Source organism: Sceloporus occidentalis, unplaced genomic scaffold (assembly GCF_023333645.1).
Source record: "Sceloporus occidentalis isolate IW3139 unplaced genomic scaffold, rSceOcc1.0.p SCAF_7, whole genome shotgun sequence".
Taxonomy (NCBI): domain Eukaryota; kingdom Metazoa; phylum Chordata; class Lepidosauria; order Squamata; family Phrynosomatidae; genus Sceloporus; species Sceloporus occidentalis.
Window position 1 is genome coordinate 11,470,345 of NW_028316987.1, and position 16,412 is coordinate 11,486,756.

General features: G+C 41.5%; 1 protein-coding gene across 6 annotated transcripts in view; it reads right to left on the reverse strand.

Moving 5' to 3' along the window:
* The window catches only part of LOC149309181 (growth factor receptor-bound protein 7-like), a 95,469-nt gene that overhangs the window by 30,786 nt on the left and 48,271 nt on the right, over positions 1-16,412 (reverse strand). For all 6 annotated transcript variants that reach the window (XM_089531898.1, XM_089531899.1, XM_089531897.1 and 3 more), the window contains exon 2: positions 3,055-3,250. In XM_089531898.1, the coding sequence (XP_089388024.1) occupies positions 3,055-3,242 (188 nt within the window). In that variant the 5' untranslated portion in view covers positions 3,243-3,250. The remainder of the gene's footprint in view (positions 1-3,054; positions 3,251-16,412) is intronic.

Consider the following 16,412-nt stretch of genomic DNA (forward strand, 5'->3'; position numbering starts at 1 on the left):
TTCATCCATCTTTCTGGGTACTGCAATATCAGGAAGCGTTGCTCACACATTTTCAAACTTACTATTGCAGGTATATGGACAAGGGATTCTTAAATTTAAAGAAATAGGAAAGCAGCTATTATCCAGAAGCTGAATTTTGTATCCACTGCCTTCATTTTCTTCTGCGCTTTCCCAGAATCAGTGCTAGCTGCAACAGCCATACTGATTTAAAATCAATTTGTCATATTCAGCTCCACCTCCCAGTCCTCTGAATCTTTTATAAAAGCTCTGTATTTGCTTGTATTCTCAGCAACGCTTGGATTCAACAACCCTCCTGCACTCCATCTCACTGTAGCACCAGCCTAAAGGGCAGCTGAGGGAGCTAATAATTAACCTCCAAGACTCTTTGCTTTTTCCTCCCAAGACCTTTTATACCCAGCAGTTAGTCTGCAGTCTGTCTGGCACAAAACTCCAAAAATTATACATATGCATATGAAACTTGAACAACTGCATGTCAACAGAGCTATAGAAGCACCGCATTGGATGTGTGCCAAGATTTGAAAGGTAGTGAGGAACTAAGTGGCAAACCATATAGGTGGCCTCACGTGGTTTTCCACTGAAATACTGATTAGGTGTATTGCTTTACTTCAGGGTCAAAACAAAATTGGGCATTTTCAAAGTATCCAAACTTCACCAACTCCAAATTCTACTATCTTATTTGGATTGTCTTTCCCCTCAAAAAATCTCAGATGCATGACCCAAATTGGAAGCCACCCAACTGACTGAATTTTCCTTGAACCTTCACATTTCTGGGATAGAGTTTAAAGACTAAATTAATTATACTAATCTGATTATCTGCTTCAGGCTTGTTCTAGCACCGCTTTGCTATCGTATCTGAATAGGACAATTATTTAACATTCTGTTAGTGACATGGAGGCTATGCCGACTGTCCCTAAGGGGCGGCCTGCAACCACCTTCATCTTCACCAGATTGGGCCCACGGCCTTTCTGTCCCGATGGTCTTTCCACGTTGCAAAAAGGAACCACAAAAAGTGCCTCCTTTTTGAGCCCTGGAAAGGGCAGCGTAGCCACAGCACTGTGACTTTATGGCACTCCTTTGGTGATGTGTCATCTAAACGCAGCACCAGAGGCGCACCATGATGCTGCACGCCGTGTGATGCGGCACGTGGCATTATGCCGCCATGGGGAATGGAGTCAGGGCATGCTTTGTATGGATGCCACACCCCAACTCCACCTCCACGCCAGCTTTAATGGCCAGACTGCATAGCCCCTCACACAGCAGTAATTCCAACTTGTGTGTTGTGTGTTTCAAGTGCTTTCTTACTTATGTCAAGGTTTTGAATTTCTGCAATGGTAGAAATAGAGAGACTGAAGGGGAGAAGAGAGCAATGCCTTCATTTTGCCTCCCTCTGTAGCTATATCCACAGCGAAAAAACATCTCCAATCACAACTGTTACCCACTGTAGCTTCCCTGACAATATGGCCACTTAGTAGTAGGTGACAGAGACATGTCCCACTATGTTCCTATTGCTGGACATCTGGGACTGACATCCTCCTCTTGGACCTCTGAAAGAGCCTTAGGTGTCTTGTCACTGTGAGTTCAGCTACAAGAACAAAGTTGAATATTTCTCCATCACCCCTGCTCCCCATTGGTCAGTAAATGGCCATGGAGGGATGCAGCAGGAAGGAGAGTTGGTGTGGTTCCTCATGTTGAACATTATATTGTATCTCCTTCATCCAGGATCATAGCTGAGGTGTTATCTAGAAACAGTGATTTACTGTGACCACTGTGACCACACAAAACACAGAATCCATTAATGTCTTCATAAGTAAAATCAGGAATAACATTTCATATGTTATGCAGCTGAGGTGGGAAAGAAAACACATGGAAGTCACCACCACTGGGTTTTTTCTCTTCTCCTAGCTGACATTTGAACCATGCCTTGGCTAGTAGTTACTTTCTACAAGGAGAAATGTCAGGTCTCAATATTCCTCAAAGCTCTGTCTCTTGCTTTCTGGACATGCAGATTGTAATTCCTTAAATAATGGCTGAAATACACTCAGCTCATGCCCAGAGACACTCTCTTCTGTATTCAAAGGGATGTCGTAGTAGCTTTGAGACTAATTGAAAAAAAGAAGTTGGTAGCATGAGCTTTCATAGATTTGAGCCTACTTCCTCAGATGGATGCATCTAAGGAAGTCGGCTCAAATCTACAAAAACTCATGCTACCAACTGCTTTCTTTCAGTTAGTCTCAAAAGTGCTGCAAGATCCCTTTGCATACTGATTTTCCAGACTAACACAGCTATGTCTTTGACCTCTATCACTTCTGTATGGTTTCCCTTGTTTATGGGCCCAGTGCCCACATATAGTATGCTTCTGTTAACAAATTATGTGTTCTTTGGATTTGCTTCTTTAACAGAAAATCTAATGACAGCAAGAAATGACACAGAAAGAATAAGGATAGGTTCCTGCTCCAGAAGATCAGTTCAGAATATTTCAGCTAACTTTTTATCCAAAACTAACAATATACACGTGTGAAATGAGAAAGAAAAAAAACCAAGTCCAGAAACCCTTGCATAACTAAACAAAAACATTTGAAGCTTTTAGAAATCATCCAAAGGCTTCTTTCCAAAAGTGAATCTAATCTACGGATACTATTTTTCTTTCTACAGCACTGACTTTTCTTATGAAAAGTATTTTCTTATGAAAAATCAATTTTGAAATTTCCCTTCTGATGGGCAGATTTACAGATCTATGTTTTTCTTCTCTACGTTTTTTAAAATAAACTGAGAGTAGCTAATGAGACAGGCATATCTGCTTTCCTTTTTTCTCTCTGTTTTGCTATTCATACATGCTAAGTGAGGCATTCTGGAAGCAGCTGCTGTTGAAAGGAGGCACACACAGCTATAATGGAAATAAGCTTCTGAAGGAAAATTCATAGCTCAAATTAAATTGTCTATGTTCCCATTTCCAACAGGTATAATTTCTGCACAGATAATCCCTGCAGGTGGTGGATGGAGTTTCCCACAATGCTTTGCTCCTCCTCCACATACCTATTGGCTTGGATGAACAGTGGCTGAGAACGTTTGACAGCGTCACCCCCAGTCAGAAGATCGACTTGCTCGCCGTTGCAAACAGGGTTGCCATTTGAAAGGGTGTTGGTATGGCTAGATTCGAGATCATCCTCATAAACATTGTCCAAAGTGCTGTTGAAGTTGTTTTGAAGAGCTCCTAGGTCCATGTCATTATCTATAACAAAGAAAAAGAGAACAGTGACTATGTTAAATTTCTCCTCATTTTGTATTGGTGAAAAGAAGCAAGGAAGTTGCCAAATGAGACCTTCTGCCTTTGGACCTTTTTGGAAATGTATTTGAAGAGTGTATATTTGTGTGTGTTCCTTGACAAAATGTTTGACTATTTGTTTTCACTGTTTTTAGTAGCTCAGCTGCTGCCACTTACCCTCACCGACAATATTAAGATTGCTGTAGCTTTGTGATATCATCCTGCTCTCTAAGTGAGCCGAAGCACTGGCCACTGAAATTCTTTGCAGTTTTGCTCAGGGAGCAGGGCTTTAACAATCCTCAGGCCTTGCTAAGGGACATACAGGATATAGTTGCACTCTGGACACCAGGATCAACACCTGCTTCTCCTAACTATCTGCCAGGTCTTGTAGAATCTCTCAGGCTCAAAGAGCTCCTCCAGAACAATCTCATTCCAGATGTCTCTGGAACCTTCCCTTTGCTTGCAAGTTGCAAGCAACTTCAGCTGATTTGGCATCCCTTGGGTTTGGCTGGAAAAAGACAATGCCTTACTAAAGAGGCATATGGACAAGGGCTATGCTGCTGGACATACTTTTGTTTATTCAAAAGAGATCTAGTAAAATGTTGCATGAAATGACATACTGCCATGGCACTTGCAACCCCATTTACTCACAGGGGCAATGCAAGAATGAAGACAATGCTTAACGCTACTTCTAGGTTCTGGGGTTAGAGTTCAGATGCTATGCCCATGGTCTCTCCTTATTGTCATAATACCTTCACCTCTGCTGTTTCTGCTGCCCACCCAGAAAACTAGTACAGGAAGGAGTGAGGAGACAAAGCTTCAGGAAAAGCCACAGAAATAACCAGAGCTTAGGAAAGGTACCTTTTGGACTACAGCGTTCAAAATCCCCAAGCCATGAAAACTGCCCATGGTGGCTGGGGTATCCTGGGAGTTGTAGTTTCAAAAAAGTAGTTTTTCAAGCTCTGTAAATTGCCATTGGCTTATACAAGCTGCCCGGTCCCTCTGGGCAATAGTCATCACGGGCTCAGCAGAGGAACCACAACCCACTACTGCCTGTAAGAAACAAGCAGGGGACCGACCACACATTAGTGGCTCCTCACCAGTAACAGCAGCAGATGGGCAAGTGGCAATGGCAAGTGATGGATGGGTGAATTAGCAGTGAAGGCATAAAGGAGCATCTTATGAGGGCTTGGGTCACATACTGGGGACCCAAGAGATGCCCATAGATGCCAATCTTTGATATTAGCTTATAGTGAGTTATTACTCTTCCTTTCCCTATCCCTTGACTAAATCCACTGAAGACAAACTGAATCAAGAAACTGGCATATTATGTAAGGTGGAGGCACAGTACAAGTAACAAAATAATTGGGCAGCCCTAACCTCTGGGCCAAAATTCTGCCCACCAGTGCATTAAGCAAACTTTAACTTGCTAATAAGTAACTCATTGTAGATACCAAAAGCACAAACCAACAAAAGCAAAAAATAAAGTTCATTTTAAACATACAACAACTAAAATGATTTAATATGTGCTTAACTCCACTGATTAACAGCCAGCCCAAACAAGAAGCTCTGGGAAGTTTTTCTGGGAAGAAAAACTGCACCGGTACAAACTCTGGCAAGCCTCCAGGATGAAATCAAGTCTCTAAATTAATTTGGGCAGCTTTGGAGCAGCATGGTGAATGGTGGTGTGCTAGATAGCCACACAACCATATCACGAAGACTGCAAATAGTCACTGGTTTAAATGTCTTGTGGCAAGGAAAACTATCTTCCAGACAACCAGATGCATGCACTCCACTATTTTACAGGTGAAAACTGGGACACATGTGGCGAAACATCAGACTATGGTCAAGATGGCAAAATGTTATTAATGAAGAATAAGCAGGCTAGGAGAGGCTACAGAACTTTGCTTTTGCCTAAGCCAACTGGGAAGGGCAATTTTCCTGCCCCTTTTTTCCTTTCTGCTCTGCGGAGTTAACTGAGTGCAAATTACTTTTGCACTTTGAACTGAACATGAATGGAAGTAAGGAGAAGATAGAGGAGGAAAGTGGGAGGACATCAAAGAAACTGGGACATTTTAATAACAGCTGAAAAAGTGGGATAAAAGAGGATTAATCAAGAATGCCTCTGACAAATGGGGCAGTTGGAGGGTACACAGATCTATCTATAGGGTTACAGGAAAAGATCTGTTCTCTCTTCTGACATCACGAAGCAAGAGCAGCTCTAGGATACTGGGGTCTTCTAATCAATGCCCCTCCCCAGACATCAAGCAATACATACAGAGAGTACCCTAGAATCAACTACCCAGAATATTCAAATGTTAATGGAGATGAGAATCTCAGATTCACTGGCCATGCCACCTGGGGAATTAAAGTTGTTGTTTTTTTAAAAAAAGGTTCTGCTCAAAAGTATGCATTTTACATGAACTGTGTGAATGCTACAAAACTGGCAAAATGTGCAAGCATATTAAGGATGAGCACAAAGACCATGTGCCTCCTTGGTACAGTCTCTAATGCAAAACAGAACCCACCCAGACTGCGCATGGAGCCTCCTCTTTCTCTCAGACTTGAAGAGAAAACAGAATCTTCTTCTCAGTCGTCTTTATGCACAATGTATACTAAGCAAGAGATAAAATCCATGTTTGCTGTGCGCAATGGACTGTAATGTAAGCTTGTCTTTTGCACATAAATGTCACTATGCCTTATAAAGAACCATGCATATATTAGTATTACAAATGCAGTTGAGGGATAGAAGGGAAAGAGAAGGGGGAGCACGGCATGAGAAGAGCAGGAAGAACCTGGAAATGTATAGAAAGAGAGCCATCAACCTTGTCCTGAAACCTTAATTAGAATACCACCTTTCAACAGGAGGAAAATCAAGGAGGTGAGATGTATGGCCCTGCAAGACATTTGAGGAGCACAATTCCCAACTTCTCTTGCTACAACATCTGGAGGCCCACACATTCCCCATCTATGAGTTGCACTCTGCACAGTCTACTCAACTCACATTCTCAACTTGACAGTATAATGCAAACCAAAATGAAGATCCACTGACCATGCCTGCTTCTTAGAGAAGGCTAGGTATACTGTAGGACACATACAGCAGGGCTGGGCAACTACATATAGAGCAGGACTGGCCAATTCTACCCTGACCCTCCAAAAGAACGCACGCACGTGCACACATACACACATACACACACACACACACCATGTCCCAATAACTTTGTTTTTCTCTGTAGTTTCCTCTGAAGGCAAAAGAGAACAGAGGTATTTGGGGGTAGCAAAGGATTCTGAAACTTGTAGGTGGAGTAGGTGAGCATTTTTGCATGTTTTCACACGTTTATGGGGCCTCTGCACTATAGATGCAAGAAATGCTGGTCAAATCACTGATCAGCTATGAATTTCTATAATGGGATACAGGGACACACAGCCTTCCAGATGTAGTTGGACCAGGGACGTAGCCAAGGGGGGGGGGATCTTGGGGTCCGGACCCCCCCTTCCAATAGAAAAATGAATGGTGTGTGCTGCTGCGCCGCCGCACCCAAGCCCCATTATAATGGTGGCGCTTAGTCTGGACCCCCCCTTCCTAAAATCCTGGCTACGTCCCTGGTTGGACTGCAACTTCCAGCATCCCTTGCAAATGGCCATGCAAGCCAGGGCAGATACAACATCATCTAGTAGTGTCTGGAGGACCACAAGATTCCCACCCTAGGTTTGTGATAACCCTGACCTAACCCTTCTGCTATCAGAGTAGGGGAAAACAGGGCACATTGTATTCTATCTGCTTTCTAATATGCTGCCTATGACCCACAGTCTTTGTACAATGTACATACTTGTAAATTCTGCCACATCTGTTCAGTAAATCAAATGGTTTTAAACTAATTAATTTAACAAATTAGCCTACAGTTCTCTGTGCACTTAACTGGAAATAAATTCCAGTGAACACAATGGATCATATTTCTGTGTAGGTATGGATTAAATTGTGCTGTTAACTAAACCAAGTATGGGCAATTTGTGGCCTTCCAGTAGTTGTCAGGCTACAACTCCCATCACCCTTTGCCACTGACTATGTTGGCAAGGCTATTGGGAACTGCAATCAAACAATATCTAGAAGGCCAGGCATTCCTCACTCCTACACTAAACACTGCAGACTTATTTTACATGGAGAATTTGAATTATCATGCAAAATGGCATTTAAAATAAACCAAGCTCAGAACTCTTACATGAAATGACTCACATTGTTACTCTAATGTTCTGATAATGCTTTAGTATCAAAGTTACTATTGGTTTTTTTTTAGGGGAAGGGATACATAGTAAGACCATACTAATGCAATTTTTAAAAATTCTTATAAAGTCATTAAGAATAACTCAATTCCCCAAAACGATGCTTTCAAAATGTTTGGGAAGTGATGGATAATAGTACTATTATATTTCACCTTACCCTATGTACTATTTTAACTTGAACATTAGAAACAGGGGGAAACTAATGTCCCTGCCTCCTTTTGCGTCCCAAACAGCACATTACTTGTATCATACTATTTCAGAACTCTTGAACTACATGACAAACAGACACTGCTTGAACACGTTCTAAAATAGATAGCAGATATCCATAAACTGACAAAAGGAAATGAGATTCAACCTAATGGGAGTCAAGATGCCACAGCTAACCTTGGAGCTTTGTGACCAGTTTGGATGAGACAGCCAGAGTGGTACTTTCTTGGACTGTATCTGCACTGCAGAAATAATGCAGTTTGACACTACTTTAATGGCCATGGCTCCATGCTATGTTTTGTGAGATATTTAGCCTTTTCTGTTAGCCTCTGGTGCCACAACAAACTACAAATCCTAGGATTCCACAAAAGACTCCGAGGAGCAATAAGCAGCTTTATGGCCAGGTTTATGGTCATGGCTACGTCTAGTCACTGAGCTCCTATATGATTCAGACAAAGACAGGTTTTCAAAGTTCAGCAAATCGTAAAAGATAAGTAAATCCAGTGCTAGCGTTTCCCCCACCTTTCCTTCTCTCAGTCCGCTACCAGTGACAACCTTATCACAACTGGACAAGGTGAGTCAGGGCTTTTCTCTGGGTCAAAGCAAGAATGATATCAAAGGTCGCCAAGTAGTCTAGGTGGCGTGGGAAGAAACATTACCAGAAATTCATGTCGCGGTTATGTCCTTCCCTGCAGGGTGCCAGTCATTTCTCAGTTCTGCAATGATGTTGTAGTTATTTTGCTGGTATCTTCATCATGAGAGAGGGGCATATAGTCTGGGCTCTTAAAAATAAATATCCTGGTGATTAGTATAGCTTTAAGTCGCTTTTGCTATTCTTGGTGACTTAAGAGCTTTGCAAGACATCAAAAGCTCTTTCCAATTGTAAGGCATCTCCTCTAGGTTTGAATGGTATTGTGCTCATACACCTTTGAGCACTTTGCGCTCTAGGAAGAACTAGAAATGTAGTGTGATTGTGCTTTTTTCCTTTATAAAGACACTTCATTCTGAACCTAATCCCAGATTCACTACTTGAATAATATATTTGCAAAATCATAAAATGCCAAGAGCCTCACAAGCAAATCTGCAAAAGCAACCAGCCAACAAAATGTTGAGATATTTCAGACACATCGCAAGGCATTTTTTAAAAAAAGTAACCAAAATGTGTCAAGTTATTTTTCTCAAAACAAAACAAAACAATATTGTAACCCCTAAAAATTATGGTTACCAGATTCTTGGGCCTGGCACTTCTTCGCCAGTTCTCAGGGGGACAGGGTAGAATCTCAGGGTAAAAGCATACCTTTGAAAGGTACACATGAGGTACATATATGTTCCTCATTTGTTATACCTGATGTCTTTTATTTGAACATAACTGTACAACTGCACTTGATGTTTAATGATATCAACTGTAGCTTGGATATCACCAGGACTAGTGTCCAGTGACATCACAAGGAATCTTTCCTAAATCTCATATTTTGACCCTGATATATCAAGATCTGGGATAGTCCTGACCAGACAACCATAATAATAACAACACATTACAATCCAAATACTACAACAAGTAGTGGGAACAAAATACTTCCAAAAAGTAAGTTGCTGGGCACTACTGTCTGTGCTCAGCATGCCAAAACTAAATAAATTATATTTTCAGATGTAAAGACTGACATATCCTCAAGCCTTAGAACACTTTAGGAAAGCAAAGAGGTATACATGTATGTATAGGAGTCAACAATACAATGAACATAATAAAGATTAATTCAATGCAAAAGCCAACGGAAATGAAAATTCAATGCAAAAGCCAAATGTGGAAAAGTTTTGGACGCCAGTGACCTTGCAGAAAAGTGTGTGTGTGGCATAATTGAGGGGCTGCTAGCAAGAAGGCATCATTTCATGCCCTTTCTGTGAAAACCTGGCCGGCATATAAGTATCCTGAGAAAGGGACCTTTGACAGATTTCCGAGATGGGCGGCAACGAGACCTAAAAGAGGAAGCAAACTTTAAAGTCTGTTAGGCCTAAACTGATTAAAGTTCAGTTTTGCAAACTGCAAAATTACCCCCGAATTATAACTGTGCATGGAATAATAATGACTATGGGGACACTTGTTTTAGCAGCTGGGCAAAGCCTGACCCACATCAGGATTTCTGTAGACAACCAAGTGAACCAATGCCACCAGAGGTTTTCTCTTGCTGCCTGGGGCTTGTTTTCCACTGGAAGGTGCTTATTGTTATTAACATCATTATTATTTATTTTATAGGCGCCAGGATCACTCAGTATTCAATTATGGCAGGGCTAGACCAGTCAGGCATGAATCACCAACTCACAATGCCGGTTGGACCTGGCTTATCAAAAATCACACACCTGCCTCTTAACAAGAGAAGTTGTGTTCTGTGTCAACAGAGTTGAATGGCAAAGAAACAAACATGCCTCTAAACTCTGGCTTCCTCTACCAATTATGTCCTGGCCTCAACCAGCCCCTTTTCTGTGGAATGGAGAAGCTTGCCTGGCGGACTCTCCCATGTGCTTCTTCCACCTCCATCAAAACAAAGTAGTGACTCAGAATGTGGGCTGGTGACTCAGAGCCAACATCCCGCCCTTCCTACTGGCTCAAGCATGTTCGAGCCTTTGCATACTTACACTCATCCAGGTGTGCAGCTATGGAGGTGGAGGCAAAAATGAGCGTTTTGTTCCCCCAATAAGAATTTTGCCCTTCAAAACAAAGTTTTCTTTGTGTCTCCAAATTTCTAGCTTTGTAAAAAGTGAGATACTGAAAATCATTCACACAATGAACTTTTCTCGTATTTACTCTGTTTGCATTCCCTTGGTCACTCTGTCTGTTCCTTTTCTTTGGATGCCTAAACTGTATTTCTAAATACTCAATTGAGTTTTAAGTTACTGCAATCCTAGGAATTCAGGGGGGGAAATCTCATTCAGGGTGAATGCCCTCATTTTGCCCCAGCTACACCTCATTCTCCACACTACCTGGGTCCTTTACCCTTTTGAAGTCCGTACAAGCTCTAGAAGAAATAAGATGCTACGTCTCTGGAGTAGTCAGTGCCTGCATGAGACAACTGATTTAATCCACTGGTCTGGTCAAGAAAATACCAGTCCTAGCTGGCCAGCTATTGAAGCCTCTACTGAAAGGATTCACCATTCTCAAGAAGACCTATTTGAGCAGAAGAATGTAAGAAGGATCTTTCTAGTCCTACACCATATGGAGTTGACATTTTACTTTAGGGACAGGACTAGAAATAACAGGGGGTAATGCACTTTAGTTAAACATTCAAACTCCTAATAGTAAAAGCTATTTGATATTGGGACAGGCTGCCTTGGGAAGTGGTGGGCTGTTACTGAAGGGAGTCTCTAAGGTTGGCTGGTCACCTGGAACCTGGAACTTTTCTGGAACATGGCCACATAGCCCGAAAAACCTACAAAAAACTATGGATGCCAGCCATGAAAGCCTTCGACTTTATGTTAGATTATATTTTGCTGCTTTTGATTTTAGATTGTATGCCGCAGGCAGGTTTTTATCTGCATTTTGGTATGACTTTATAAAGCGCTGTGTAAAATGTATGGCACTATATAAAGAAACTTTTAATAATAATAATCCCTCACCCTGCCTGGCCATGAGGTTCATGCTTGCTGGAGGATTCTGAGAGTCATACGCCAGCATCCTCTATGGCTTGGCATAGCATGGTAGTTCCATATGCAGTACTACACTACAACTGGCCATTCACTAACCCCTAGACCAGGGGTTCCCACCTTTTTGACTTTCAGAGTCTTATTTCTATGGTAGAGCACCTAAAAGGCCTGCCCTATGTCTTACAAGTTAATGGTGTATAGGAGTATATTTAACAATATATTCTTATTCTTTAATATCATTCAATTTTTATTTCTTTCATTTTCCTGGACTGGCCACAGAGCACCTGGGCAGTGTATGTAGAGCCCTAAGGGCTCCTTGGAGCACAGGTTGGGAACTCCTGACCTAGACTAACTGTAGATCACTGCAGCTCCCATCCCTGGCCATTCCATGCCCGACATGTTCCCATAGCCAGACACAAAAGGTTTACATTAGTGAATGATATAATCATAAGTGAATGATATAATCATTTTGTGTTTGGCTACAGGGACATAGCCAATCAGTTCTCTGATCATCCCCATCCTACGATGACACTGAAGAGTGAGAACCTATAGAGCAAGCAAGATACCCACAAATGCACCAGATTTTTTAAAAAGTCTCTCTTCAGGAAGGAATAAAAAAAAACATTGGAAAAGGGGAAGCAAAAATCTGAAACACCCTATAAGTGACAAAATATTTTTTTTGGCAAAATATTGTTAAGATCTTGGACAAAGAAGAGATATGTACAACAATAAAACCCATAATTTCCTGACACATTTTGCCTGTCTAGATGAGCCCCTTGTGGCAGATAGGCAAGAATTCACTTTCCAGAGATGGGCAGGTGTAGTTAAAATCACAAAATACTGCAGATGTAGGATGTGCTCATTTTTCACACCATCAGCATATGGAACAACGTTCCATGTAGTGTTCATAATCATATTTAGAGAAGAAGGGCTGTCTTGCATGGAGGAAATTTGAATTTTCTCATTGATAAAACTTTACAGTTTGAGCACTGGCAAAATAATATTCCTGCATTGTTGTAAAACAATGGCTGATCTCCACAACCTAACCCATCTTTAGGTTTGCTAATCATTAATGGTAGTGAAGAAGAAGAGAAAAAGACACCATGCATGATTATATCTATTACTTGGATATTCTTAGCTATATGTGTGAACTGTTACCATTAAAAAATATTTGCTTTTAGTACACAAGGGCAGATATGAAAAAGGTCAGTAATTTATACAGCTAATTCATACAGTCATCCTTTTGAGCCTTAATATTTGATGGGTAAATGCTGGCTCCAAATGAGTTTGATTATGTTTAGCTATGAAAAATTTTCTGCATTTTGCCATTGGAGATTTTTTGTGAATATTTCATTTGCAGAAAAAACACTGTAATTGCACAAAACACAGTGCTTTTGCACAGATGAATGTTCACAGACAAGTTTCCAAGTGGAAAGATCATATAAAAATGCTCAGGAATGCTTGTAATCTCATCCAGCAGGGGAAAAGTTTTTGGAAGTTTTCATTCCTCTGAGACAGAAATAAGTGAAGATTCAGAGCCTTATTGTATGGAGAAAACAAAGTGGAAACCGAACTGGAGAGTAGCGTTTTTTTCCGTGCATTACTGTATGATGTTGTAGCACTTCAGTTCTCTTCCCACTGGAAACATGCATCTTTTGTCAAACTGATTTTTCCCGCTAGAAAAAAAGGAACACTTTGACTACCATCTCCTGTGGGAAAAGAGAACTGAAATGCTAGAACGCCATGAGGTAAGGCACGGAGAAAGCTGCTACTCTCCAACTTAACTCTCTTTTTGCTGTGTTTTCTTGTACAACAACGCTCTTAAATTCCTACATAAAGATCCAAGCAAGATTACAGACATGCGGCCCAAGCTTGCAGGCATTGTATAAGGAAAGCTAATGCTCAAAAATGGGCCGAGACTGGCTAGGCAAGCAAGGAGCACCAAAAAGGAGATTTTCGTACACATTTGAGACAAAAGAATGGCCAAGGAGACACTGGGGCCATTGTTCAATAAGGATGGCAAAATGCTAACAGATCACAATATGCCTATTTTCCTTCAGTTTTCCCCCAAAAAAGAGAACTGTGTACTTTGATGCAGCAGCAGAAACCTTGGCAAGAGATCTAGATTGTAAATCAAAACTGATAGGGAATTATTCCGGAATCACCTAACTAATCTAAATCACTTAGCTAGCTTCTGGCGTCTTGAGATTTTGTTGCACAATGGCAACGTATGTCGTGATCACTGGGTGACCTAAATCACTGCTTTTATTATTATTTTTTTAAAAAGCAGATGGTAATATCAAAGTCAAAGGACAAAGAAATCTAAGCTTTTCAGGAAGTTGAACTGTATGCCTAATATCCACATATTCAAATGGTTGTCCAGAAGTAAGCTGCCGCATCCTGCCTTACAGGTTCAGATACTGCATTTTGCTGGCTTTCTCCCCAGCAAGCCCATCTCTATGAGCTTGGATAATATCCACCCACAGAGCAGGTTGTCCAATGCAGAAGAAGAAAAAAAGTGGGGGGAAAGAAACATCAGGGAAGGGGAAAGAGTTTAAAAAGAGAGAAAGGGGAGGGGAGAAAACAGATAGGCAGACCAAAAGATGGACAAATTTGGGTTTTTAAAAAAATGAGTCTGAAAGTTCACTTTGAGGCTAAAGGCGGGTTCCAGAACTGAAAAGGTTGACAATGACGGCAGCAGAACATATAGATGGAGCCGGCTGAAATGAATACACAACAAATAAATCTCCCCTGCTCACCACACACATGGTCAACACACCTCAGGGCCCCTACGCCTCCTCGCTTCCGGTCAAACCAGTTCTGCATCAAGAAGATCTCCCAGGTTGGGTTCTTGAATAGCCCCTCCCTTGTAAACACCTAATCGGCCTGGTATCTGGGACACAGTAAGGAAGGATGGCTCATTTTGGAAGTCAGGAAGAAGGAGCCGTAGAGGTTGAGAGAAGGGTGGGGTGGGATGAGGAGGGGCTGGTGATAGGTATGGGGATGGAAACAACTGTTGGCAAACAGAGGAGGAAATTGCCATATGAGGGTTAGAGGCTGGCTTGCTCCAACAAAAGCACAATGATTACAGATATGAAACAAACGAAACCCCAGCAAAACAGCAGATGACAAAAAGATCCTAGTTTGGTGGGATTCTTATACTCATGTATAAGTCTAGAAATTTAGGTTAAAAAATTGACCCAAAAAACCTGAGTAGACTTATTCATGGGTCAATGTAAGTGTTGTATTTTAACACACACACACACACACACACACACACAGTGAAAGACAAGAGTTTAATCTGCCCACGAAGCACTGACCCCTTCTACTCTCTCAGCCATCCAGCTTTTAGTATGTGCACAGTTATGTCTGCTGGAATTTTGTAAGTTCTTTGGCATTGTTTTCCTTTATTTCATCCTTTACACCCTTCATTATGTACGCCTACGTTTTACCTTCGACTTATCCACGGGTCATATCGAAATCCAGAATTATGGCCCCAAAACTTGCCCTTGACTTATATATGAAGTCGACTTATAGTTGAGTATATACAGTATTTCCATTGATGGGACTGTAAAACCCCACATTTTCCCCCTCCAGTCTTCAGCAAAGTGGAAAGGGGTACCCACATCCCTAATTCTGGATTTGTAGACACAAACATGCTTTTTTACTCCAATTGCAGAAATCATTTTTGCACAAACAATGGTATCTGCTGTCTTGCCCCATGGTCTTTTAGTAAATAGAAGCACTGGGATGGGTCCTTTACATCTTTTTGCTCAATAAGCCTATCCTTCTGTGCTGTGTGTGTGTCTGTGCATGCACATACATGTGCATGCATTTTGTTTCACAAAGGGGGGGAAAGCTAGCTTTTGCCCAGAGATTTCTTCAGCCAACTGTAGAAACCCTGATCCTCTTTAAAAAAAAAAAAAATCTCCCTCTGACTCACTCTAATGTAGGAAGTGAAAAATCTTGTGGGAATTATCTATTTCTCAAAAGGATGTCTTGGCGTGTTGAGACACACAATTTTGTTGAGAAAGAAAATTTTGCAAATACTCTTTCAATTCCAACGCCCCCGAAATAGTTATTTTAATCTTTAGGGTTGGTTTTCATCATCCCCCATGAAACATCCCCCAAAACCGAAGCAAATACTTCTACCCAACGTTAAAGACATAAGGAGAAAGATGGGAAGGACTGAGAAAAAAGACATGTTTGGCATACATAAAGTCTCTAGCTTATTCCCACAGATCTTAGTTGAAGGACCTCAGGCAGCAGGACTGGGAGGAACATCGTCCTGTGTGTTTGGAAACTGCTGTCACCCCATATTGAACATAGCCTCTCCCACCTTTTGTCTGAGATTCTCAGTTATAAAAGCTGAAGGTCGAGTGAACCAAGCTATGTAAGGAACAGTCTTGAACACAAGGGTGTTAAGACAGACAGTTTTTGCCCCTAGAGTGGGAGTGAGTTGGGTGAGTGATGCAAATAAATTTGTTTGTCTTTTGTCTTTGGCCAACTGCCTTTCAGGCGGCTTCTTTTATGGTCGAGGGAGTTTCGGTCACAAGGTCATACCACAAATACCTGAGACGAGATGAGTGGGAAAGGATGAGATCTGGGCTTTAAAAAAACCATACCCTCCAACTGTTCTATCTGGCAAGGACAGTCCCAATTAACCCTCTCCCACCTCACTTTTTCAGACGCTTTGGCAGTGTACTAGTTCCTCTCTCTTCCTTCCACTTTCCCCCTTTGTCCTCAGCTTACTTCAGTTGCTGCAAACTGAGTTCAAAGTGCAAAAGTAGTTTGTCCCCAATTAACTCAGTACAGGGAAGAAGACGAGATAAATTTTAGTCTTCACGTGCAAGCTGATTGAAAATTCCAGGTTTTGTTCCTGTTGTTTCCAACCTTACACTGAGTTTTAAAATAAACTGATCTGGGGAGCTGATATAAAAAGTCTCTGATGGTAGCAGGAACTGACAGCAAATATTCTGGGAGAAACAAAGCATGTATGGATTTC